Source organism: Camelus ferus, chromosome 25 (genome assembly GCF_009834535.1).
Source record: "Camelus ferus isolate YT-003-E chromosome 25, BCGSAC_Cfer_1.0, whole genome shotgun sequence".
In the NCBI taxonomy this organism is placed as follows: Eukaryota; Metazoa; Chordata; class Mammalia; order Artiodactyla; family Camelidae; genus Camelus; species Camelus ferus.
In genome coordinates, this window is record NC_045720.1 from 13,330,489 (window position 1) to 13,353,987 (window position 23,499).

At 44.9% G+C, this 23,499-nt stretch overlaps 1 protein-coding gene across 2 annotated transcripts in view; it reads left to right on the top strand.

The window, feature by feature from the left end:
* Nucleotides 1–23,499, top strand: part of ANXA13 (annexin A13) — a 55,048-nt gene that overhangs the window by 1,977 nt on the left and 29,572 nt on the right. For both annotated transcript variants that reach the window (XM_006179732.3, XM_006179731.3), the window contains one exon: nucleotides 19,242–19,317. In XM_006179732.3, the coding sequence (XP_006179794.1) occupies nucleotides 19,242–19,317 (76 nt within the window). The remainder of the gene's footprint in view (nucleotides 1–19,241; nucleotides 19,318–23,499) is intronic.

Consider the following 23,499-nt stretch of genomic DNA (forward strand, 5'->3'; position numbering starts at 1 on the left):
AAAACGGTGCTGATTGCTATAATGTGAGGGTTTTTGAGTTGCAGAATGCCTAAAATATGATGTGGTGTGTGACTTCCTGGTTCTCCTATCATGTTTCTCTATCCAAACAACTGAGAACCTTTTGTTTGTAAGACTTCCTGTAATACAGTTGGGACTTCTCTTGGCTAAAATGTATGCTTTTTATATTAAACCTCCCTCTGTTCTCTGTTCTTTTATCATTAGCTTGCAACAATTAAAGTATGGCTATTTGGCATTGAACACAAATGCAGGCATTGAGATCTTGTGCTAGCCCCTGGCCATCCTGATTATGCAATACATTTCATACCAGCTTTTACATATTAGTTATTATCAGCATTAAATACACTATAGAAAAAGCCTACTAGGAAAGTTGTGAATCCCCAAGAGTATGTCCACAGACCAGTGTCCACAGATAACTGTTTGACAAACATTGCTCTAAAGCCAAGAGAATGTTGGCCAAGAAATTACATTTTCCAAGGTACTGTGATAGGGAATCCTAGCCAATTCTGAAAACAGAAAATTACTTTTTTGCTTTGTGCTTTCCTCCAATCCTTTTGCCATCGTTCATGATTTCTTTTGAACTGAAGACATAGTGTTTGCGACCAGCCTGTTTGGAGCTGTAATAATTGATCCTGGGATATTATCATTTGCTAAAGCATGCAGTGTTCAAAGAGTTTGCTTAGCCTGGAGGACATGTCCCTGTGCCCAGTGAGCTTTGTGCGTAGACAGAAAAATAAGATCCACAGGAAAATCTGCTTGGGTTTAGCCAGTGAGCTTTGTGCGTAGACAGAAAAATAAGATCCACAGGAAAATCTGCTATGCTACCGTGTGAGTTCTTTTCAAGAGACTCGCTATCTAGAGGAAAATAGAATACTGACACATAGAGTGAGATGACTTTGTCATAGAGTGTTGCCGAAGGGTATGGACAGAGTAATAGACAAGGAGCGAGATTTAGGGAAGCCATTGATAAATGTGGAAATAATCACAAACTCAGAAGGACTATGGATTTCCAGAAATTTTTTTAGATGCATGAAGAGGCACTAGAAAGGACTCCTACCTTGCGACTTAAAGTGTAGACCCTGGTCTAGGAGCAACAGCCACGTGGCCCGGGTGCTTTATTAGAAATGCAGAATCTCAGTAGACCTACTGAATCAGAATTTGTATTTTAACAAGATCCTCGGGTGATTTTTATACATGTTAAAGTCTGAGAAGCACTGGACTGGGGAGCAAGTCCTTAAACGTGGCTGGACATTGGAGTCACCTGGGGAGTTCTTAAACCACTGAGGCCCGAGTCCCAGCCACCGAGAGTTTGAATTAATCGGTCTGGTGGTTGGCCTGGGCACTGGGATTTCTAAATGCTCCCCCAGGCGATGCTAATGAGCGCAGAGTTTTGAGAAACAGTGAACTGGAGCACAGCATGATCCTTACAAGAACAGTGTCAGGAGTGCCGGTAAATGAAAACCAACTTGTAAATCTTAGAACACCTGCTCAGCGATCTGCCACGGCGTTTGTGAACATGCCACGTTTACGACATGCCAATATTTAGCTAACACAAACATTGTCTGAAATGGAGAATAGTTTGGGACTGGTAGCAGGGGAACGCCAGGCACGTTCAGATGAAGGTGGATCGGGAACACCTGGGAGATACACGCCAGGTGGGGACTAGGTCCAGATTCCTGAGAAAAGAAGGGAGGCTCTAGAGACAGGAGAGAATGTGACTGGGAATTTGGGACAAAAATAAGTCTGACTTTAACCAAGAGTGTGCATTCAACTGTTATCCCCCAAATCAAAGAATCACAGTGAAGCCCGAGCAGAAACCAGCCTAGACTGTGCAGTAATTCCCCTCCTATCAGGAAATCTTTCATCCCAGGAAGTTAGTCCTTCAGATCACCATCAGGCATATAAGAGGAAACAAAAAGGGCCTCTGATGTCAAAATGTGACATGCACTGAGGCACACCTTCTTTAGGAATGATAACTCTCCCACTCAAAGTCTAGCTACATTTTAGGCACAATTACACAATCTGGGCTTTGGAGGTTTCTTGGCTATAGTAGATTAAAAGCAGTCATTTCAAAGAGGTGGGAAAAAAGGCTGCCAAGAACAAGTACACTGACAGAGGGAAGAACAGGCAAGCCAAAAACTTGACACAAGAACCCCAAAGCTGCAGGAGCCTGTGGTCACTTAGCATAGGGGGCGGGGCAATCCAGTGCAAACCAGTGCACGCGCGGGCATCTCTGCTCTGCCACACAGCAACATAAGCTAAAAGTGCTAGTGATGATGGGCACAACTGGAGATTTAAAGGGCGCCTTCTGAAGTTATGATGCTAATAACATTTTCCAAGTGCTTGCTAGTCTATGCGCAGTTCTGAGCTGTGGTCCATGAAATTTGAGCCCTTTGCTCTACAAAGCATTTCATGTATGTATGTCATTTAGTCCTCACAACAATTCCATGAGGGAGGTATTATTATTATTGTCCCCTTTTAAATATGGGGCCAGTGAAGCACAGAGAGGTTAGGCAATTTGTCCCAGGTTGTACATCCAGTAATAGGTGAAGCATGCATTTGGGTTTGGGTAGAAGTTCTTCCCAGAACATCTTGGGCTCATATTATACCAACTAGAAGCTCCCCTATTGGGATTTCTACAACTATTGAACCAGATCACCACTCATCTCTTTACCCACATCCCTGAGCTTCCTCCTTCTCCCCCTGTCCCCAAGCCAGATTAGAACCACGTCCTCAGTGCTCCCATAATACTCTGTGTATAACACCATCACTTCTCTACCACATAATTTTAGAACTGTTTATACACTTGCCCTGCACTGGACTGATGGCTCCCTGGGGGTAGGACTGTGTATTGTTCATCTTTTCATCCCCTTTACCTACACAATGCCTGCCACATAGCAAATGCACAAAGTTTGATGAATTCATCAATTCATGACATTTTCTAAATGAGCTTTAATCAAACCAATGTTTTGCTCAGTTGGAGTCCCAAGCTCTATAACAATCACACCCCACGACCAATGTGGGGGTCAGGTCCCAGCGCCTGCGTTTTTTAAAACTCCCCAAGTGATCCTAGTGAAGAACCGCAGGTCTAATATCAGATATTCCTCTAGTGCGATGGTTCCCAAATGGCCCCCAGACCAGCACCATTGGTAACCCCTAGGACCATGTTAGGAATGCAAGTGATTGGCCACCCAACCCCAGATCTACTGAATCAGAAACTCTGGGGGTGGCACCCAGCAATTGCCACTGAACAAGCCCTCCAGGTGGTCCTGATGTTCGTTCGTGTTTGAGAAAAAGTGTTGAAGCAAAAGTTTCTCACGGGCCTCGCTAGAGCAGTGCCCCAGGTCTGACTATGAACCCCTCTGCCTGTGAAGATGCCCTGATGATGGCATTTAAAGCCTTTTTTAGCCCCATGCCCTCCTCCCGGGCCTCTTACACCACGTGCAACCAGAGAACTACCCTGTTCTGCTCCCTCCACCGCCCATGCCAGGCTGCGCTCTCTCCCACCTCCCACCTTAGGGCTGCACAGTGAACTAGCAGTGACGAGAGGCCCCCTACCCACTGAGAGGCAGGAAGTCACTCTCCACCCTCTCAGTCAGCTCAACATATTCTTTAAGAGAAACTACCATGATCCAGGTCCTGTTTGAGGCTCTGTAGATAAAAAGAGGGTAAGAGAAACACCTACAGTCCATGTCCTCAAAATAGCTCACAGTCTAATCAGGGAGGCAAACAAATAAATAATTTACATATATGTGATGGATACACTAACAGAAACGTGTCCATCGTAAAAAAGTTCTGAAGTTCGACAGAGGAGGGAGTGATGCTGGGTGGGAGAAATGGTTAGAGGAGGGTTTCTAAAGCAGAGAAAGGCATTCTTTGTCATGCAGGAGCACAAAGAGGTACAGGAAGGTGGGTGTGGCTGGCAAGTCACCCTCTAGCCCTGCCAAAGTCCTTAGTGCCTCGTCCAGAAATCCTCTCCCCGAGGCTGGGAGCTTCTGCAGGGCAGACACCATGTCTTTCTCGTTGCTGTAGCTCTGGGGCTTGACACATAGCAGGTGCCCCATTCATATTTTTGATAGAAAGATCAATATACAGGGAGCAGAGACAGGAGACAAGGCTAGACAGGTGCACAGGGGTGACCCAAAGGCCCTTGTACATCATGCGAAGCATATTGGTTTCCTAGGGCTGCTGGGCAAACTAGTACAAGCTGGAAGGCTCAACACGATGGAAACTTATTTTCTCAAAGTTCTGGAGTCTCGGTGTTGGAAATCAAGGTGTTGCAGGGCCACATTCCCTCTGACGGCTCCAGGGAAGAATCCTTTCTTGCCTCTTTCAGATTCTGATGGCCCCAGCGCATTGCATTCCTTGGCTCAGGGCAGGATAACCCTAATCTCTGCCTGCCATCTCGTGGAGGGCCTTATTCCCTACCTGTGTCTCTCTGTTTTCTCCTCCTCTTCTTCTTCTTTTTTTTTTTTTCCTTTTCATTTACAGGCTTATTTGCTTTTTTTTTTTTTTAATTGAAGTAAGGACCCCAGTCATTGGATTTAGGACCCTCTCTAAGACCAGAATGATCTCATCTTGAGATCCTTAACTAATTACATCTGGGAAGACTCTATTTCCAAATAAGGCCACATTCGGAGGTTCTGAGTAACATGAATTTGGGGGACACTATCAACCCATGATGCCAGGGAAACTGGGTTTTATTACCCGAGGCTAGTAGCTGTTTTTAAACTTTGCATATCAGATTCCTTTGGAAGGCTTGTTTAAGCAGAAAGCTGGGCCCCATGCTGATTCAGTGGACACTCAATAGAAGGGCCTGAGAATGTGCATTTCTGACAAGTTCCTGGTGGTGCTGATGCTGCTGGTCTGGGCTCCACACTTTGAGAAGCACTATGTTAGGCAATAGAGAAGCCCCAGTTGATCTCAGACAAGGGGGTGATGAGATCAGAGCTGCACTTTGGATGGACCATGCTGGAAGCTGGAGGACAAAGGTCTGGAAAGAAACATGACCAAAGGCAAGGCAAGCACTTGAAAGGCAGCAGCCCTGGAGAAAGATGAGGAGCCCCTGCCCCCAACAAAAACAGTGACACTGGGATTGGGGAGAAGAGGACAGATGGAGGGTCAGAGCAAGATAGCTGGCTGAGTGGTGGGAGACGGGAGATGAAGGGTAAGGAGGACTACAGAGCGACTCCCAAGTCCCTGGCCAGGCAAAACGGAGGTCTGCAAGGTGAGAGGATGAGTTTGGTTTGAGGATCTGTTGAGTCTGAGGTATCTGTGGTTCACCTGGGTACAATGCCCAGCAGGTAACTGGATCTGAGACTCAAGAGAGAAGTCTGGGATTGAGGTCATCTGGGAGTATAAATTCGGTTTTTGTTTGTTCTGCCTTTAAGTTAGTGTATATTTGTTAGCAGACTGCTGGACAAACGGTGGCTTTTGTCATTGCAAGCACAGGGTCACAAGCAAGAAGGAAGGGGATGGAGAAACAGTCTTTCTCCTCCTGAACCACTCTCCTATCAGTGAGGAAAACCTTTCGGGAACGCCCCAAGCAGACATCCCTTTCTACGCCATTGGCCAGAACTGGTCAAAAGCCCATCCTAGACCAATCCCTGGCAAAGGTGAGGAGGACAGGGATGGATCATGACTCTTCCCCAGAGCTACGGGCGTCATCTTGTCAGCTAGTGTTCACTCACTCTCTCTCTCTCCTTTCTACATCTTGGCCTCATTTTCTTCTACTGAAAATGAACTTTTTCTTTGCATTGGTGTGGGAGGCAAAAGAAGTTGACGAGAGGGAGACCTGGCCACAGATGATTCAGGCACCACAGAGCATTCCCTGCCCTCATGTCGCTCCAGATTAATGACCCCAAGGGAAAAGAGTTTCTTTCTCTAAGCATCTATACGTCCAACGTCAGGGAAAAATTCTGACTGGCTTGGGTGTGTATCTACTCCTTGGACAAGCACTGTGGTCAAGGCTGGCCTTACCCATCCTTGGGTCGAGGGACATTGTTTTATCAGTTTTGCTCTCTTATAACCATTATTTTTATTACTACTGTTACTACGACGACGACGACGACTACTATTGAATGGACTGAGATAGAAAGAGAATGAAGTCTTGAAGATTGGACAGAAAGGCAGTAAAATAATTCACCCTCCCGTTGACGGGATTTGGATTGTGGTGGGAGTGGAAGGGAAGATAAAAATGTTAAAAAGAATTTTAAAGAAATAGTAAGTCTGGATCCAAAGCATACTGAAACTCTTTCCAGGGGAAAGAATGGCATTCCTTGTTTTGATCCTGGCTAAGATGAAAACTTGCCCAAAGCAAATCGAGCTCTTTCACTCTGTTTCCTTTTCAGCAGATCAGAACGTGTTCGCACACTGCTGGGCCTGCCCTACCGCACGGCCTGCAGCGCTGTTCCTTGCTGCAACGGCTCGGCTCAGCCCCCCAGGTTTTCTCTTTCCAGTTCCATCTGCCCACTTAGCATTGACTCTTGAGAATCCCAGAGTACACGAGCTTCCTTTTTTCCTGTAAGCAATGAACCCCAAATTTACACTCTCATTGAAAAACAAAACAAAACAAAACAGAAACAAAAAGAAAACAGCTTTTGGCAATAGAAGGAGGAAATGGATAATTCTTGTCTAATGAGAAAAGTGCTTCATTTTTCATAACTCTTGAAGGCACGGTTCCTTTCACAGTTGACAAATAGCTGTCATCTTCCCATAACCACCTTATCCTCCAAGTTCACCTTTGTTGAGGTAATACAGCAGTAATTGGGTATCTGGATGTTTAGCACTCTTCAGAGGTCTCTCACTCCCCAAGCAATCTGTGGACAACCTCAAAGCTGACAGTCATTTCCCCCAGGACACGAAATCTTGTTTTGAGACAGCGCATGTTATTCTGCCTCTAGTAGAAGCTCTGAGTTGTCCGGCCCAACATGGTCCTGAAGGGCCCCTAAGAATGAGTTAACTGGGGCTGCCAGCTGAGGCTGTGATGCAGACAAAGAAGCAGGGGGTGATGACAGGCTTCTCACTTTGGACCAATTCAAACTCTTCTTCCTAGTTATCTTATCCCAGTACTCATCTTTCAGATCTGTCATCTGGGCTCCTCCAAAACAAAATCAAAGAAAGAAAAACACCACGGTCCACTTCTAATTTCCCTTTTATGTAACCACGGCAGTTCATTCTTTGTGATTGAGGACCTTGCTTTAGTCAATAGCTATGGTTCATTTACCACCAGAAGCTCAGCACCTTTAAAGGTAACATGTTGACAGAGTTGTTACAGCCACTGGGCGAGGGTTGTAGACCCTCAGCACATTAGATCTTGGCACTACTGACACTTGGAGCCAGACCATCCTTCGTTGTGAGGGGCTGTTCTGTGCCCTGAAGGATGTTTAGCAGAATCCCTGGCCTCTAGGACTAGATACCACTAGTATTCCCTTATTTGTGACAATGAAAAGTGTCTCTAGACATTGCCAAGTGTCCCCCAGGGAGGCAAAATCGCTCTTGGTTGGTTGAGAACCACTTCATTAAACACAGACCTTAAATGGGAAAGCGAGTCTAGGGGGCAGGAGATGTCCCCACAATGTCTTTATCTGGCTGAGTTTCCACCAGCAATCAGGCATTCCTGCCCCTCTGGCCCAGGCTCTCCCTCCTTGATTGCCTTTCTTATCACAGGATAAAAGCCAGCTCATCTGGAAGACTGACCCTTGCCATCCTGTTGCTGACAACAGCAGCCAAGAGGCAGCAGTTTTCCCCCCAAAGACTGTTAGCTAATTACTAGGTTCTAATGGCCAGAATGAAAAGGACTTCCCTGCAAAAATACCCAGCAGCAAAGCTGCTGAGTAACTGGTTTTCCTGCCTAGATGAACAGGGCTTATCTGGAAAGATATTGACCGAAATAATCATGAGTCAATTTGCTCACCTCTGGGTGTAGCCCCCAAAAAGGCTGCCTCATCTCCTTATCCCAGAGCTCAGGGCATGGTAGACCCATCCCATTGCTTGCACTTCTGAGTATACTGCCAGTACCTTCAGGAACAACGGTGCCCAACACCTTGAAGAGACTTAAGTTCAGATCTCCTTAAGGCCAGGTCCCAACCCCGGAGTCATCTTTGATGGTAAAAATCAGATCAACATATATAACCCAGAAAGCATAGTCTAAGAATGTTTGTCTTTCTGGAAAATGACCTACTATGCCAATCTTCATTAAAAGGTGTTCTTAAAATACCAACATATAAATAACCCCAAATTTAGGAGGCAGATTTTTTTTTTAACCTGAAAATTTTCACTCAATTTTCAGAACATGCAGCATACATAAGTAAGTCACACTGAGATCTGATCCAAGGGGATTTTTTTCTATTTTCCACCTCATTTGACAAAGATGCAAATATCTGTACCTGTTTAGAGTGATGGCCAAACCTTTAGTGGTCATACCCGTGACTTTAAAACGGCATCTCTGAAAGGATGGCTCAACAGCAAAAAGCAGCAACCTGAGTTTCCAGCACACTTCAAAGGTTAAGCCAGGCTCAAGCTTCCTAACACACTTTCCTAGCTGTCTGGTCTACCTCCTTGGTTACTAGACCTTGAAAGCAGATCCAAATGGGAAGAGGATCTGGTAATGGAGGAATCAGCTTTGCTGTTAGAGTGACCATGGTGAGTCCTAATTAAAATGGAAGAATAACTATATGGTGAAATAACCAAATATTCTGTTAAGATTGAAGCTATGCTTAATATACCCAACAGAGTACACTATAAAATATATTTTTTTCTATTTAACAATTTAACTTTTTGCTCTGACAAGCATTTAAGTGGATTTTGATTTAAAACAAACAAAAAAAGCAAGACTTTTTATCAAATTTATTGTTTCAAGGAAACCATGCCCGAGAAGCAATCAACTTAATGAAACAATATGCCACTAATCACCCAAGATTCATGTTTAAAGATGTGAATGACCCCTCTGCTGTGTTTCAAATTGCCCATCAATGTCTACTGAGCGTATCTGTGAAAATGTCACCAGGATGTTTTCTGGCCCTGAATTCATGAACTTTAATAGTCCAATACTTTGCATTTATGTTAACTGGTTTCAAAGTACAAATGAGTGACCAGTTAAAGGTAAAAGAACATTGTCCTGAGAGAGAGAGGAGTCCACTTTTTTCCATAAGCAAGTAAGGGAACCTGGGCCTCAGCTTATCTGTAAAATGAGGATTAATTACATTGAATAATGTTTCCCAAACTTCAGACTTTAAGTGTGACCTTCTTGAATGTTGACAAATAGACATGTGCCACTTGTTCTACTAATAGCTCTATTAACTACTTTCTTGAAATCCACTCATCTTTTTGACGCTAATAAAGTTTTATATTAAAAAGAAAGTTTCTATTAGTACCATAAATGGGAAACCAATGTCAGTAGAAGTAAGTACAGATAACCAAATGGAAGCAAGAAGAGTGTATTAAATTTGAACCAAGTACTATCTCCAAATACCAAGTACTCAGTTTCTGTCACCTGTTTTTGATAAAAAGACCTGTTTGCATGTAATAGAGAAGGGGTTTGCAAAGTACCTATTTGAGGCTTTATGGGGCATTCAACCTTTGTTGCAACTACTCAGCCCTGCCTTGTAGTGTGGAAGCAACCACTGATCAAGGGGATATGGGTGGGTTGGCTATGTTCCAATAAAGCTTTATTTACAAAAACAGGTGATGGGCTGGATTTGGCCTGCAGTCTGCATTTTGCCAACCCTTGAACTGGAAAAGTGTGAAAGACACACTACTACCAGGCAAAGGCTGACTAATTAGAAGAATCTAGAGAGAGTTTTAAAAGTAACTTCTTCCCACTTGGAAATCCAATGGGCTTTAATACCTTCAATGTTCCATGTCATCCTTTTTGGAAAACCTTGGGTTGAATTTCTATCCTAAGAATCTATGATAAACCTCTTCCCTTTATCTTTTGCTCCTTGGATAAAGTCTAGGAGTTCTTACTTGTACAAACCCTCAGTGTACACATATGTATATAAAACCCAGGATTACCCAGAAAACCCTCAATCTTGGGTAGTCAAACAGTATTCACCTTGGCACTAGCCCACCACTCGCAGAAAGTCCTCAATTCTTTCCAAGATGGTCATGAACAGTTTTGGAGAGGAGATAAGGCTTCAGCAAATTTCCTTAAGTAGATTCATTCTCAATCATGGGCAACCAAGTGTTTAAAAACAAATGGAGGGGCTCACAGCTCCGTGTTCAGTCCCCAAGCTTCTTTGGCGCTCTGAGGACTCAGTAAAGGAAGGAATCCACTCACAACATCCCTCCTCTCCTTCCCTACCTCACACTGATGGGCCCCTTGCTGATCAGACACATCAGCAGTCATTCTGCATGGGCTCTGTCAGGTAGGGTGAAGTGACAAAATACCTGTGAAAGTGTTTGACAGTTTTTCAGGCTGGAAAGCAGTCACCCAAAAAGAGCAAACATCAGAAACTGGCCACCCTGCTGGCCTCATGCCTTTTCAGTCTTCAAAATGCCTCTGCTAAAATTCAACTCCCTGGCACACTGCGGTCCTTGAACTGTGATCCCCAGGAACTAAGGGCAAGATGTTTTGGGAAAGGGGAACTGGAAGATTTGGGGTCAGATGGGGAGGGGAGGAGGAAGAGTCCTGAGATCCTGTTGGAGAAAGTCAGAGAAGCCAGCTCCTCCCTGACCAGCTCCGATCTGCATCATGAAATCTCTCTGCCCAGTACTCTCTTATGTTGTCTTTTTTCCCCAGCTTCACTGAAACATAATTGACGTATAGCATTATGTCAGTTTCAGGTGTACAATGTGTTGACTTGATACACTTATATACTGCAAAATGATTACCAGCATAGCATCAGCTAGCACCTGCAGCAAGGCACATGGTTACCATTTCTTTTCTGTGGTGAGAACATTTAAGATACTTTCTTAGCAACTTTCAAGTATATACTACAGTATTATTTAACTATAATCACTATGCTGTGATTAGATTAGATCACATAAGATCCCCAGAACTTACTCATCTTATAATTGTAAGTTTGTACCCTTTGACCAGCCTCTCCCCTTTTCCCCTAGTTCCTTGTAACCACCATTCTCATCTCTGTTTCTATGAGTTTAGCTTTTTTAGATTCCCACATATAAGTGATATCATACAGTATTTGTCTTTCTTTGACTTATTTTAGCTAGCAAAACGCCTGCAACCTCCATCCACGTTGTCACAAATAGCAGGATTTCCTTCTTTCTCATGGCTGAATAATATTCCATTATATATGTGATATTAATATTCCATTTTTAATATATGCATGTGTGTGTGTATATATATATATATATTATCGCATCCTCTTTATCTTCTTTGACAGACACATATCTTGGCTATCGTGAATGATGCTGCAGTGAATCACATTGTCTTATTTTATCTTCCTGAGATTCTGCTGGGTACAGCATGTATTAGTCCCCGTTTACAGAAAAGAAGCAGAAAGCATGATTCCATTTGACTCAGAAGGAATATTGGGAGCAGAGTTTGACAATATGCCTCTCCTGCAAACATACTTTGCTCTGGGGAGAGGCTGTCTGTTTTGCCTTGCAAATAGTGATAATGGCCTTCATTTTTTTCATTTCACTTCCTATTGTCTCATCATCAAGAACATTTATTGATCCCAAGGCCATCCAAGTGGTCCTTGGCTTCCCTGGTCAGCAGACAAGTCACAAGTCTCAACTGGTGTTTCTATAAAAAACAGCATTCTAAGGGTTGAAATGAGCTTTTCTACTGTGAAAATTTTTTTAATAAATAATTTTTACAGGGACAAAAAAATTGGTTAGTGAGGAGTCAATAGTAGAGTTTCTGGATTCAGACTGTGTAGCTTTGAGTTCCATCACTTACTAGCTGTGTGACCTCAGGCAATTAATTAACCTCTCTGTGCTTTGGTTTCCTTATCTGCAGAAAAGGAGGTAATAATACCTACTTCATAGAGTTGTTGTGAAGGTTGAGTAAGTTATATGTAAATTGTTTGGACCAGTGTCTGGCACATAGTAAGTGCTTTATATTTGGCTATCATTCTCAGTTTTAAATGTTTATCCCATAAATTTCTCTTACACACTTAGCTCCCGCTACTGCTTATCTACAAGCACAAAATGTCTTCTGATTTAGGACAAAATTATGTAATCAGCTATTTTAAAGTTGCCACACAAAGCACCATGTCAGGGGCTCCTTCAACACTCAGAAGGAATCAGGTCAAGATGGAAGGAAGTAACAAAAATAACTTTAAGCCCTCACTATATGCGAGCATCCTGCCAAGTGATTTTGATACATAGCCTTATAACAATGCACACGAGATGGATGCTGCTACTACCATCTTTCAGATGGGAAAACCAAGACTTAGAAAGGGATAGGGAGAGAAATAGCATCATGCCAGGTTCAAGCATAGATATCTTGGAGCAGGGGGTTACCAATGTGACCAGAAAGAAGGCTCTTTCCCAAACTGGACCTCAGTTTCCCCAACTCTATGCAAGGCAAGTTTAACCCAAATGGCCAACGTTAACTCAAGGGGCCATTAACTAGCAGCTGCGATGGTCATTGCCATCGCTGAGAATGCAGGCATGTCTGAGGCTCTCCCCAGCACAGCCTTCATTCTGCTCCTGTTTCATAAGCTCAGGCCCTAGTTCTAATCCCAGCCCTCGTTTTTAGTCTCCTCAGCTCCTTCCTGATTCTAAGTCAGTTCAAACAGCTGTTCTCTTTAGATCAGTGTACAGAGAGCCCTCTGCCCTTTGCCCTCCGGCACTTCCTCAGAGACTTTCTGTCTCAGAGCCTGGATACCAAGCAACCACTTTTAAATATTTACCAAGCAGACTGCAGCAAGCCAAGGCTTCTGGGGATCTGCACTGGGAAGGCAAACAATTAACATGCCACTCCCATTACATTTTGATAATATTTCAGAGTTTACAAATGACCCTTACAGCCTGACGTCACGCAGCATCCCACCTCCTACGTGCCACCACCTGAGTGCTTACTGTAATCCGGCCCTGTGCTGCTGCAACCCAGACATGACTGCATCCAAATCGCACGCCACCCATGAGCTGGGGCACCTCCACTCTGAAGATGAGGCAACAAAGGCTCAGAGAGATGGGTCAGCTTGCCCGTGGTCACACAACCAGCAAGGGGCAAAGCGTAATTGAACCCAGTAGGTCTGACTCCCAAGCCCACACTCTGTCTTTATGTCACATTTAGATCAATCATGTTTGTTCTGCAGCAGTGCTGTGACAGGTCATAGGAAGTGCGCACGCACACAGACCCAGAAAACATCATGCTGTAGGCTCTCTCTGGAATATCCTCTCCCCACCTCCAGCCCTGCTTTTCCCTTCTTTTTTTTTGCTTGCCCAACTCTTACTTATCTTTTCAAGAACCAGCACAAATGTCAACTTCCCCATAAACATTCCTCTTTCTCCTCTCAGCTATTTGCAGCAGAAGTGCTTACCATATCGTAATGCAGTTGTCATTGGTCTATTTCCATGTTTATTTCTCTTAGCATAGGGACTACAATTCATGGATCATTGAGTCCCCCTTACCAGGTGTGGTGGGGGGACTTGCCAGACAAGGGATCTTCAATACTTGTTTGTTGAAGAAGAGGAGGGAAGGAAAAAAGGAGGAGGAAGGAGAAAAGGAGGAAGAAGGAGAAAAGGGAAGTAGAAAAAGGAGAAAGAGAAGGGAGGAGAGGAAGCAGGAAAAAAGGGAGGAACTGTTCAGAGGATGGTGTAATTTGCCTGCTGCGTATTGCTTTTTAACGAATTCACATGTCTCTCATGCGACAGTATATTCTTATTTTTGCAGTCTTGATACTATTCAAATAGAAGATTGGGTCACCTGACCAGGTCACACCCACTGATGAGTGCAGTGGATTAAACAGGAGCATACTCAAGGCTGGGTTCTAGAAAGTCTTGGTTACTATATAATGTATAGAGCAACCAATTTGCAAACCATATCCCTCAGCTAACTTTTTCACACACTGCATCCCCAGAGTTTGCTGCGAGCTGGAGGACAATTTCTGAAAATACTCCCTTTCAATCATAAGAGTTAAGCCTTCCGTGAATTGCACTGGGTCAGAAGCCTTTGGTCAGGTGTCTGTTCCTCCACTCAGGTCCTTTCAGAACTTGACACGAAGCCACACTTCCTCCTACAGCCAAGGAGCTGCAGCTGGCACCCCCCACGTCATGTCGGGGTGCTTACTGTGGTCCGGCACTCTTCTACCGCATCCCAGACATGACTGCATCCAAACGGCATGTGGAGAAGGTGTTTTCAACATTCTTTCTGCCCCAGTGACACTGCTTCCTAGGCTCCCAGAATCTCAGTTTATTTTCTCTGCCTCCTCCCTCCAGAAAAATGGATCATTGGTTTCCTTGTTTTAGAGTCAGGCCCATGGAGACACAGAAAAGTGACATGTAGACATGCCAGAAGGAGGGGGAAAAGTAAGATGGAACGCTCCCCATGTATTCATGCACCAAGCAGTGCCTTTTGTAGAGTCAGGCAGATTTGTGTGATTTTGAGCCTGACACACCAGCGCGATGGGCAGCAATGCACCAGCACTGTATCTCCAAGGGACCCTCCCTCCCAAGGGGGAGCAAACTATCAAGCTGGTCAAAGTGTGATGTCATGGTGTCATCCCAGGTCACCCGGACTCCATACAGCCTGAATTTTTAAAAACCTTTACTGCCCTGGGTCAAATGCATGCCTGGAACTCTGGATCCGAACTGTAGGTGATGAACGAAAAACAGATCCTAAGAGTGCCGTTTACAAGGTGAAAACCTCTCAAGCAGGAAAGAATTTAGAATATTCTGGAAAGGTCATTGGCTGATCTGCCTTCCACAAATATTGTTTACATTTATTGAGCATGTGCTCTCTGCTGGGCTTCATTTTAGATGCTTTGCGTGACAGACTTCATTCAAACTCTCACAAGAGACCTATGAAGTAGGTGATATTATTATCTGTATTTTGCCATAAAGAAGCCACAGCACAGACAGGTTCCCAAACTTGCCCAAGGTCACAAACATAACAAGCAGTCATGCTGGGATTCAAACCCAGTCGGACTAAAATCTATGCTCTTAAAGTTGACTATTACACCCTCAATAGCTGCCTATTATAAACATGATGTTGTCTGGGGCATTATGAGACAGACGATAGATAGATAGATGGATGGATGGATAGATAGATAGATAGATAGATAGATAGATAGATAGATAGATAGATAGATAGAAAGAATCTCACAATATCAAGTTTATATTGATATTTTAACTTGTCAAGTCAAAATAGGCTTGAAAACCTAAATAGCACTACCAGACAAAAAAAACAAGCCATGGTCCAATGAAGCAGAGGAATGACTAGCATTTCTGAGGCTCCTCTAAATATCTGGCACTAGAAATGTTATCTCCTGTAAGCCTCAGATCTCAGAAGGCAGACACCACCCCTGTTTCACAGAGGAGGAAATAGTGGCTGAGAGGTTACAGCCCAAGTTCACCTGGCTGCTATGTGGGCAGGACCACATTCAAACTTGGATCCACGTGGGCAGGACCACATTCAAACTTGGATCCACGTGGGCTCAAAGCCCAGACTCCCATAGTCTGTTTTATTAGCCTCTAACATCGTATCTTTCTTATGTGTCTCCTGAGTGTCCGTGCAAATGCTGTCAAAACAAACAAATCGAAACAAAACAAAAAAAGGAATGTTGCCCCACCTCCATTATGCCTTGTAGTTGAAAGCAAGTGGAGCATCTGTGTTTTTGCCATAATCCTTACACGCTCAACCCTCTGTCCCCATCCTGGTGTCCCCTGCACCGCCGTTTTGTGTCTGCCTCCTGTTCCTACAGACCTGCTTTCTGTGGAAGTTCTGCTCAGTGGCCTTGAGTTTCAAAAACAAAACCTCCTAGTGGGCAAACAAGGCCCGAGGCCCCCAAGTCAGCTGCCTGGCCCACTAACAATGAACAGCCGAGGGGTCACGTCCGCTCCGCATACATTCCGGAGAAGTTCTACCCAGCTCACCAGAACAAGCCAAGGACACCCCGTGCACCAACACTGGACACCCCGTGCACCAACACTGGGCACCACTGATGAATGCATCCATTGTAGAGGCAGTCCCAGCCACACAGAGGGGAAAATTCCTCCCAGACTGGTTTCTCTTTCTGTCTCTTTCTTTCTTAAATCACAGCACATGATTCTTTCCCCTCTGACATCAAGTATCCTACTGTTACAAGGAACCAGACGGAATTCTCTTCCGATAAAGAAAGATAATCAACTTGGCCAAGAATCATTCCTCGAAGGAGCCAGGGGGGCGGTTAGGTGCATTATTTGTTGAGCAAAAAAGAAAAAAAATTCAATCTCAGCATCATCTTTATTCCTCACAGGGTTCAACACTCTCCCACTGCAGCCCCTGGGCATCACTATTATTTTGGATTAAATGATGCTTATTTTTTACTCATTTTTCATCCTTGGATAAACAAACTGCATGTGTCCAGAGGGTTCTTTTCCCATCCCTCCACTCTTAGAACTCAGTGATATTTGTATCATGGAGCCATCTTACTAAAACCGGGAGGGAATGTCATTTCAGACCCTGACAGAGTCAGACAGTCCTGGTTTGAGCCCTGGTTCCCATTCAGCTGTTATCTGGCCAAGTGACCTTAAACAAGTCTCCTCATGGCTTCAGCAAGCCCTGGCAGCATCCTTGTCCAAATGAGGGAGAAGTCCCTCTAGGGGAGAAGCAGCTCTGCCAGCACAGAGCTTGGCAAGTGTAGCCCCAGTGGTACCCAGCCCCCAGCGCCCCCAAGCCAGGGCCCTCAGGCTGGGCATAACCTGAACAGCCATTCATAGATCCCCTGTCTTTGTTTTGACTTACCATTTATGAAGTGGGATAGATAAGAAGTGTTCCACCAAACTTTTGCTCTGATAAGGCTAAAATACCGAACAGTTTATGAATCAACCTGTTAATAGGAGATTTCTGCTGCTCTGAGCCACCGATCATACTCCTGATGAAAAGCAAAGACACAATTTACTCCTTTGAGATTGCTACTTCCCACCCTCCCACACTCACCCAACCAGACCTTTTAGAATGTGATCACAAAGCAGAGAGGGCTTGGTCAGTGTGCAGCCTGTGCAGCCGCAAAGGGCCGCACACTCAGAAAGGCCCTGCTCTTGGGTTAATGTTCTGATGTCCCCATCTTGAAATTCTTCATCACTTTTGAACAAGGAGCCCTACATTTTCATTTTGCATTGAGCCCCACAAATGATGTCCCTGGTCCGGCCCACAAGCCTTCAGAAGCACTAGATAGCTTCCTCACAGCCCACAAAAGACTGGAAACGGAAAATGGAACATGCTGTGCCTCTGCTGAACATGAGGGCCCCAGTCAGAGTGTGAGGCAGGATGGTGCACTGACCCAAAAGCATGAGCTTTAGGAGACAAACTGAGCTGGCGCAAACCTGCAGCCCACAAGACCGCACCTTCCCTCCCCTGTCTGAAGCCAGGCGTCCTCCTCTGTAAAGCAGATGACACTTCCCCATAAATAATGAAGAAAGGTCTGTAAATGAAGCCGTCATCAAGCACGTGGCAGCTGCTTGACAAATATGACTCCCTCTCCCTGGGTTGTTTCAGGAATAGACACTTCAACCTGGCCTTGCACTCACGTTCCAAACGGCAGTGGGTGATCGGTGGCCCTGAAGGTCCCCGTGGCTCTAAGATTGTATGATTCCCCATTAACCAAAGCCTAGACACAAGCCCTCCTCCAGCCCATCCATCGTTATCTTCCTCTCTCCCTCCCTCCCTCCCTCTCTCTCTCTCTCCATATTTCCAGTCTTCTTGTCTCTATTTTGCTTCATTCTGAACTCACGCTTCCTTTATGGAGTGAACACCATGGCTGCCAACAGCCCCAGACTCACGCTCTCTCAGCTTGGCAAGCTCAGAAGGGAGAGACGGATCTCTCCCAATATTTCTGTGTCAACCAAGGGAAAAGGCTAATTGATTCTGCTTGGATCACACCCCCTCTCCTGAACCAGCCACTATTGCCAGAGTGACTGGGTGTGTGTCCACCCAAGGGCAGGACAAGGAGGCTCAAGCCTCGTGACCGACAGCCCCAGTGAGACCACATGAAATGAGGAGAGAGGAAATCCCCCCAAAGGAAATAGGCAGATAAATGCAACTCGTCCTCTGTGCTCGATGTGGCTTACTGCTCGCTCGTTCCCTATAGGTACCCAATGAAATGAAAGTAGGGAGAGGGGAATCAGGGTGCGCGGACAGTGGTACTTACACCAGCTTTCACTGAAGGATGCAAAGTAAGTCACCCACGTCATCAAAGAGAACCTCTGTGGGGAAAGACAAAGAACTGAGGAAACACAGGGTCTGTTTAAAGCTACTGGTTGCGTAACTGCAGTCAATCTCATGTCTTTAAATTTTTAATAGTGATGCCTTGATTTTTATGCTTACCTTTTGTTTCAGCAGACAACACTGGTTTTCTACTTCAGTGCTAATAGAAAGTCTCTTTCTTAAAAATAACTCTAAGTAAAAACAAAGTAATTCAACTGAAAGAAAAATGATAAGCAAATAATAATGATGCAGACATCGTTAGCTGTGGAAAAATTAGTGCAAATATTATGCCAATGACTGAAGTATGGGCAACATTACTATGTATACAGATCTTTCTCTCCCCAAAGAGCAATAAAAACCAAATAACTCTGCTATTTCCGTCCACATGGTAGCTCTGACCAGCTAAACATCATGTCTCTCATTGTGTGAATGGCAAAGCTTTAGCTCAGGTTGACAAGTGAATCAGTAATAAGATCCTAGAACCCTCAGCTTCCGGCCGGCAACACCTATTCCCTAGACATATTCATGTCTCATGGCAAAGGCGGAGAACCAGCATTCAGGGACACTGGCCCACTGTGTTACTCTCTGTTTCAGAAACAGACACACAAAGGTGGAGTTGATGTGAAAATCGCTCCTCCCAGAGCTGGCCAGAGTGATTGTCCTTGAGAACAGAGGGGCCCATTCTCTGTGGTCATCCCAGTCCAGCTGGCTCCAGGGAGTACCAGCCATCTCTCGAGGGCCAGAGTTTCCCCAGCTGATTTCCACATGTACCCCCATGTAAAGTGGCATCTGGTCCCTCATTTAGATGACGGTTTGGTCTTCCAGTTAGCTGCCAATTTCAGCCAGAGATAATTCTTAAATGCCTGCATTGTCCACTTACCTTTTCAAATATTTTCTCTAGGCCAAAGAGAAAAGTCATCAGGGTTTTGATGCGGATCGAGATGCCAAAAAGCTGAACAAAGCCTGCAAAGGAATGGGTATGAAAGATAACTTTGTTTGCTAATTTACTTCTGAAGTTGATTAAACTTGATCTCAGGTCCAACTCTCCCATGATCTTAGGAAGATGACCTCGCACTTCTCTTGTATATTCCAAGCTAAGTTGATCACTTTTAAGGTTCCCTTTATAAAAATTCCCAAAGTTATAATCAGATTCTACTGCTTTTCAGGATTCAATATAATAGCTAGAAATGGAATATGATGACATTTAATTTGAACTTGAGGTGGGGGACTCTTCATGAGAAGTGCTTTCATGCAAATCTGGTGTCATTTAAACCCTCTGATGCCTTTCATGGGAGGTAGTGGGGCATCAGGTCTGATGAGAAGTGGATCAGGGACCTGAGAGGTACGTCTAGAAGTAAAGCAAGTGGAGATAAAACAATGACTAAGGGCAAGAATCAAACATCAACACTGGAGAAGCCATTTCCATCCAGGCCTAAGGTAAGTGCTTGGCCCAAACGGGAGACTAAGCAAGAGGTCAGCAGTAAGGTAAACCCAGGAACAAGGTGGGATGAGGGAGGGAGCATCTGGGACTAGCACCATGAAAAAAGGCTCTGGAACCCAAGGCGGTCTCTGTAAAAGAAGGTTCTAATCCCAGAAGCCTGGAACAAGGTGGAGCCCAAAGCTCAGATGGGAGGATTTACCTCGAGTGGGAGGGGGAGGAGGGATGGAGAGCAGGAATAGATACACTCATGGGTGCGGGAAGAGGAGAAGGTTGCAGGTGGTCATGCCTGGTAACTGGACATTGCACAGAGAGTGGGAGGCAAGGTTATCTGCTACAGAGATGGGTTTGACAATGGAGTATGGAGCTCGGGTGAGAATTTGGAATAGCTCTTGAGTAGCAAAGAAGGCAGAGGTGGCCAGTACAGACAAGGGCCCCACTGAGTAGGAGAGGAAGGAGGAGGAGGAAGAGGAGGAGGCCAACGAGCAAACCCACCTGCCTTCAATGTTATCTTAAGTTCTGGGACTTCACAGAAAAGGCAGCTTTACAGTAACAGGTAGCATTTATTGAACTCTTTTTGCCATACATGTTGCATGCATTACATCATTTGACAATAGCAAACCTCATTTAATCCTAATTTTCCAAAAGGTTAAACTGAGATACAGAGGGGTTAGGTGACATGTCCAGACACACAGCTAGTGAGTAAGTGGGAGAGCCAGCATTCAGCCCAGGCAGGAATTAATTCCCTGCTCTGGACCACCAGCTGCGGACCTTCCTAGCCTAGAGGCAGCTCTCATTACCATGGGGGCCTTCAGGGCTCTTTAACACACAGCTCATATTCATTCAGCAAACCAGCAAATGCTTATTAAGCACCTTCTCTTGGGGGTCATGTGTGGCATGTTTAGGAACTTGTACTTAATTCTGAGACAAGGTGGCATCAAGGAAGAGTTCATTTAGAAAGTAACGTAGAGAACTGACTGGAGGAAGGTGGGAACAGAGGTAGGGAGACGTCAGAAGGGGACCAGGAGACAGATGATGAGGCTGGTAAGGGCAGGGAGTACAGAAAAGAAGGAGAAGATTTGAGGCATTAATGGGCAGACACCACAGGGGCTGGTCACAGACTAGTCGGGGTGTGAGGGGAAGTGAGAAGTCAAGAAGAACCCCCAGGTTTCTGTCTCGGGGAATGAGACAGGGACTATCATTCATCCAGAAAAGGAATATAAAGTGGAGGTGGAAGTGGAGGTCATACTTCAGACATGTTGAATTCAAGTGTCAGAGGAAATCCAATGGAATGCTCCAGAACATTTTCATCACCCAAAAGAGAACCCCACATACATTAAAAGCCACTACCCTCTCCTCCCTCCCTTCAGGTCCGGGCAATCCCTGGTCTACTTTCTGTCTCTTTGGATTCACCTATTCTGGACATTTCATGCAACTGGAATTATGCAGTATGTGGCCTTTTGTGTCTGGCTTCTTTCACTTGGCATAGTGTTCTAAGAAGACAGATGCCAGATTTTTACTTAGAAGTGAACTGTGGAGATTTATTTTTCCAGGAATGGGTATCATGGCCATAAATATGGCCCCTATATACCCATATATAAATACGGCCATAAATTCTTTGTGTGACTCCAAAGGAATGAACTGGGATCCAGGATGGAAGTTATAAGAAGACATATTTTGTTTCAGCATAAGGAACTCTCTAAGTATAGACTAGTCTTCCTTGCCCAAGAAATGTTGGAGAGGTCCCAAAGGAGTTGGTGTTGGAGACAGTCTGGGAGGAGAATGGTAGAAGGGAGTCATACATAGTAAGTATTGTTGAATAGATCAGAGAGAGAGCTGGGAATGAATGGTCACAACTAGGTTGCTTGGTTTGGGGGCATCAGAGGAAACTCAGCAGGCAGGAGCTGTTCCTTGCTCACATCCTAGCTAATCTTGTGTTTGGACAACAGCCGTCAGGAGACACGTTTCCCTGGATGTGTCAGGATGTTTATAACTGACTTTTCCTGAGCAGCTGAGCCAGCCTCACAGGTGTTTCCCTGATGCCTCTCCAGTGAGAGCCTGACATCTGGATGTGGGTTGGAGACAGGAGCTGAGGCGGGTGTGGGAATGATTCAGCTGTGGTTTGTGATAAATCCCCGAGTTCTTAGCCACCACGTGTGTTGAGATCACTAAGCACAGATGGAGCACCTACTGAATGCCAAAGTCATGCAGTGTTCTCGTGCCCCTTTTGGGTGTAGCCACGAGGTGGGACCACTCTTATGCTGGTTACTGTTGGAAAGCACCTTCTACATGCCAAGTGCTAATCTGGGTACCGCACACACATCACCTTGTGCGACCCTCCCAGCAACCCTGAAAGTTGTGTTATAATGACTTAACAGATAAGAACGCTGAGCTCAGAGGCTAAACACTTGCCCAAGGTCAAAGAGTTATGATATGAGGGGGAGGGGGTGATTGGAAACTAGAGCCATCTTGAAAAGCTACCATTTGGATGAAGGTCTAAAATTCCAACCTCTTGTAATAAGAGCTTGCCAAAGCAAAACTGTATCATTGGCAAGACTTGTCTGCAAGATCATGTACCTATCTCATTGATATACCAGCCCTGCCAGGGCTGGATTTAAATGCCTAGAGCCATGCTGTCCAATAGCCTCGAAGGTGAGACATACAGGTCATTTTTAATTTTTGAGAAGCCAAATTTTACAAGAAAAAAAATACATAAATTAATTTTAATAATATACTTTAGTTAACTCAATACTGCATCAAAAATATCATTTCAACAGGTAGTCAATATGAAAGTTATTCATGAGCTAAATGACATCCTTTTTTTCATATTAAGTCTTCAAAATACCGTAGATGTTCTACACTTAGAGAACATTTCAACCTGGACCGGCCACACTTTGAGTCCTCAATAGCCACGTGCATCCACTGTGTTGGGCAGAGTGAGGTCAGAGTCCCTCTACATCATAATGTGCACTCCCCACCCACTCATGTGATTCAAAATAATAAGATGCTATTCCATAAAATGGAATTTGGTTTTTCCAAATAACATAAAACTGACAGATTTCCTTGTTGTTTCTTTGGTGTCCATGCCTTCCTGGCTCCTAAGTACCGGCTTGGTCTGGGTCTTGGTTAACCCAGAACCCCTGACACTGACACTCAGGGTCCCGTGCCCTGCTGCTGCCCCCATCCCAGCAGGGCCCCTCTAAAAAGAATGGCTTACTCCTGAGAGGGTATGGGCCCCAACATCCACTATCTTCTCTGAAATGGGAAAGATTTGCCATCCTTCCTCCTAGAAATACAGAAACAGGGTCTTCAAGGGGAAAGCTGCCATGGAGATTACCTAGGCCACAGCTACTTCTCAAACCTATTGCATGTTTGAGTCATCAGGGGGCTTATTCATATGCAGATTCTGAGTGGTTTCTGAGATTTGCGTTTCCAATAAGTTCCCAGGTGATGCTGAAGCTGCAGCTCCTGGAACCACACACAGGGGAGCAAGGGCTAGTTCATCTGCGATCCACAGGGGTTAAGCAGTCCTGCCCAAGCCACACAGCCGCAGAACTGGGCCTGGAACTCAGATCTCTTGACCCTGAACCCAGTGCTTTCTCTGGTCACACTAAGCAGGGGAGTGAACTGCAGACCCGGGTTTGAGCCCCTGCTCGGCCACTTACTGGTGCTGTGAACTTAGTTTTCTCATCTGCAAAATGGGGCTAATAATGTCTCCTCA